A 3,631-nucleotide genomic window follows, 5' to 3' on the forward strand; every position below is an offset into this window, starting at 1 on the left:
TCAAAAAAGTTGGTGACAATAAAACTATTTTACCTTACAAAAAAAGTATTTAAATATAGATTAGAAATTATGCTGTTAAAGATTAATCCACTGATGAGGCTGTAGAAACTGAAACTGAAGTGCTTCTGTCACATACACTGCAGAAAACTGCTTCCAAAAACAGAATTACCGTAGCAGGACTCAACATTAATGAAACCATTAAAAACCAAGCACTTAACTTTTTATACTTGAAGCCTAATAAAAAAACATTGGTACCCTTAAGAAATCTTAACAGTTTAAACTAAGGTGAAAGATATTGCAGCTACATTTAAGTTTTTGATCAAGAATGTTCTAGTTCAGTATACTGGGCTCAAAACCAACTACACATTTGAAATGCATAGAGACTACACTATATTCCTTACACAGTACCACTGTCATCATCATCTTCATGTTTTCTCTTCAATGGGTTTGATTCATTGGCTGTGTTCTGTGATGAAACCATGTTGGTGGTAATAAGAATATTTTGGGGCCCAATCACTGAAGAATTAAGCAGAACATTTTGAACTGCAGTTGTTGCAGGAACTGGTTTGACAGGTGTGGACTGAGAAGGTGGAATCTGCACTGTAAATCTTTGGCTTGTCACTAATACTGGAGCTGCAACTTTATTTGGGACAGACACTGTTTGTGGGGTTGCTATAGTAGGAGTGGTAGGTCTGCTACTAACAGCACCAACACTTAACCGTGGAACTAGTCTTCCTTGGTTAGGTCCCTTTTTAATTAAGGACTTTAGCCTGTAGTTTGGAGCTGTTAAGCAGTATCTGTCAGGTGGCAGTCTGGGTCCTGCATATGGCTTAATTATTGGTAAAGGGGTTTGATTTTTCTGCCTTGCAATATCCAGTAAAAAATCTCTCGGGGAAGGAGAGGTAAAAGATTGGTCAGCCTGACACTGGATTGCCAGTCTCACATCATCTGTATCAACATTAGGTTTCTTAGCATGGCTTGAATAAATTTTTGCATCATCCAGGATTGATGTCACATATCGGAAAGCAAATTGCAACATTTGATTTATAACCCTTGGTTCGTACTCCGTAATTCCCATATCCTTCAGGATCTGTGCCATCACCAAGGCATCTCTCGGAACGTTCATGGGAGGCGCCATCTTGCCGACTCCATGTTATCCTGCCGCTGGTCATCCGGAGAGAGCTATTTTACAATTCTTATCTGCAAAGCTCTCTATGCATTTTATTTCTCTCAAACTTAAGAAAATTCTTTAGGAGAGTTTTTGAACATTCCTATACATCTCCTAATTATAAGCTCAGGATTTAGACCCAAGTAAATAAAATTGGTCAAGTTTTACAAAATTTCTAACTAAAAAGGGACCTGAGAGCTTTGCGGTAAAAAGAATCAAAGTAGCTTGAAGACCTGATCAGTGAAGGATCGTTAAACTGTGTATAGACAAGTTGAACTTCCCTTTAGGGGAGAACTTCAGATGCATGAAGTATCTGAAGGTACTTCAGATCAGATCTTTGAGACATTTTAAAGGATGCCAGTGAAATAGAAGGTTTGACCTTTTAGGTCAACTAGAAAAGTCATCTGCATATTATAGGTCCAATGGGAGACAGGGATAGGGTGTGGAGGAAATTAATCACCCCATTAGCTCATCATTGTCAGAGCCTCGTCACGTCAGGGGACAGTTCTCCAAAGTTATCTGGCATTTCTGCCTATCTTGGGATCAGAGCTCTACCTCCCTTTATTTCAGACTATCTTTCAAGGTTATCTATATAACAAACAGCCTTGAAGACAGAGATGGTGTCTCCCTCCAGAGTATGAGACAAATTTGTTTGCTGTCCAGTATGACAAAGATAGTGTCTCCCTAAAGGGAACCCTTGTACACTGTTGGTGGGAATGTAAATTGGTACAGCCGCTATGAAAAACCATATGGAGACTCCTTAAAAAACTAAAAATAGAGCTATCATTTGACCCAACAATCCCACTCCTGAGTATACATCTGGAAAAAAAAGAAAGAAAACTCTAATTTGAAAAGATAGGTGCACCCCAATGTTCATAGAAGTACTGTTTACAATAGCCGAGACATGGAAACAGCCCAAGTGCCCATCAGCAGAAGACTGGCTTAAGATGTGGTATGTATATATGTGTGTGTGTGTGTGTGTGTGTGTGTGTGTGTGTGTGTGTGTGTGTGTGCGTGTGTGTATAATGGAATATTACTGTCTTAAAAAAGAATGAAATATTGCCATTTGCAGCAACATGGATGGACCTAGAGAATATTATACTTAGTGAAGTAAGCCAAAGAAAAATGATATCACTTATATGTGGGATCTAAAAATATACAAATGAATCTATATACAAAACAGAAACATATTCACAGACGCAGAAAACAACTTATAGTTATCAAAGGGGAGAGGGAGGGTAGGACAAATTAGGAGTATGGGATTAACAAATACAAACTACTATACATAAAATAGATAAGCAACAAGGATTTACTGTATAGCACAGGGAATTATATTCAATATCTTGCAATAACGTATAATGAATAATCTGAAAAAATAACCGAATCACTTTGCTATACACCTGAAACTAACACAATACTGTAAATCAACTATATGGCAATAAAAAAATTTTTTTTAATTTAAAAATAAAAAAGATACTGTCTCCCTTCAGGACAAAGTTCAGGTAGGCTTACTCTCCATTATAAAAGATCTGAGTTCCCTAAACTTGGGTTTCCTCTTTTGAAATGTAACCACCACATGTGCAGGCATTACTTGGCTCTTTTATGTCACCCTGTGGAAATCGGGGTTTGATGAACCAATGCAAAATTGATGTTACTCTAGCTACTAATATTGCTGTGGGTAATAAGCTGTCCTCTATCTCTGGCCCAGGAATCTTGTGTCTTCTCAGCATCTATGAGGCTGTCTTACAGCTTTCAGGTCAGGTAAAATCTCAAACCCTTCACAATTCTTGACTGTTTGGCACGTGTAAAGGTATTTTAGCACAGGACTTAACAGCAGTGTTAGCGATATCAAGGGTCACACTGGATCTTTCAAATAAAACTTCCCTGACAGCCCGGAGAGAGGAGTTCTTTTACTTCTGCCGATTGTCAGACTGCGTGAGCAAATACATAGCGCTGCACTTTCCACAAGACTCTGAATTTGAAAGCTTCTCTCAGAAGTTCTTCCAAAAAGTCCCAGCGCTGAACAAAGTTCTGGGGACAAGAAATAATGATGGTCTGTAACAGTGGCCACATAGCTGGACCAGATGTTTTTAAGTTCTCCTCCTGATGGCAGAACCTCACCCACCCCACCACCACACCGAGATCTCTCCTTCCTCCCTCCTGACTGAAGCTGGACTCTTCCTGTCCCCACCCCTGCCATTGCTCCTCCGTCTGAAATCCTTCAAATCCACCTGCTCTCTTCATCTCCGCTGCCTCCTCCAAAATCCATCCTCTCATCTCTTTCTAACCTTCCTCTCAGCTTTCACCCTCTCCCCTTCCAACCTGGATCCTCTATGGCCAATCAGAGTTCACAACTTCCTAGGATCCTCACCACCTTCATCAGGGGCTTTCAAATCAGGCAAACCTGATAGATAGCTGCTTGTATCTATTTGATAGATCGGACATCTCTTAAGATTATTTGGA

General features: G+C 39.6%; 1 protein-coding gene across 1 annotated transcript; it reads right to left on the reverse strand.

The window, feature by feature from the left end:
* Nucleotides 1-265: 265 nt before the first annotated feature.
* On the reverse strand, nucleotides 266-3,412 carry LOC130857653 (transcription initiation factor TFIID subunit 9B-like). The gene is made up of 2 exons (XM_057743375.1): nucleotides 3,307-3,412; nucleotides 266-1,146 (listed from the first exon to the last, which is right to left on the reverse strand). The coding sequence occupies exons 1-2, from the start codon at nucleotides 3,410-3,412 to the stop codon at nucleotides 398-400; spliced, it is 855 nt and encodes a 284-aa protein (XP_057599358.1). The 3' UTR covers nucleotides 266-397.
* Between the last annotated feature and the right edge of the window lie 219 nt (nucleotides 3,413-3,631).

The sequence above is a fragment of the Hippopotamus amphibius genome, chromosome 7, assembly GCF_030028045.1.
Source record: "Hippopotamus amphibius kiboko isolate mHipAmp2 chromosome 7, mHipAmp2.hap2, whole genome shotgun sequence".
Classification (NCBI taxonomy): Eukaryota; Metazoa; Chordata; class Mammalia; order Artiodactyla; family Hippopotamidae; genus Hippopotamus; species Hippopotamus amphibius.

Coding starts and splice junctions, on each gene's coding strand:
- LOC130857653 (XM_057743375.1), bottom strand. CDS start 3,412: ATGAAGAGAGCAGGTGGATTTGAAGGATTTCAGACGGAGGAGCAATGG. Junction 1,147..3,306: donor GGGAGGAAGGAGAGATCTCG/GTGTGGTGGTGG, acceptor GATAACATGGAG/TCGGCAAGATGGCGCCTCCC.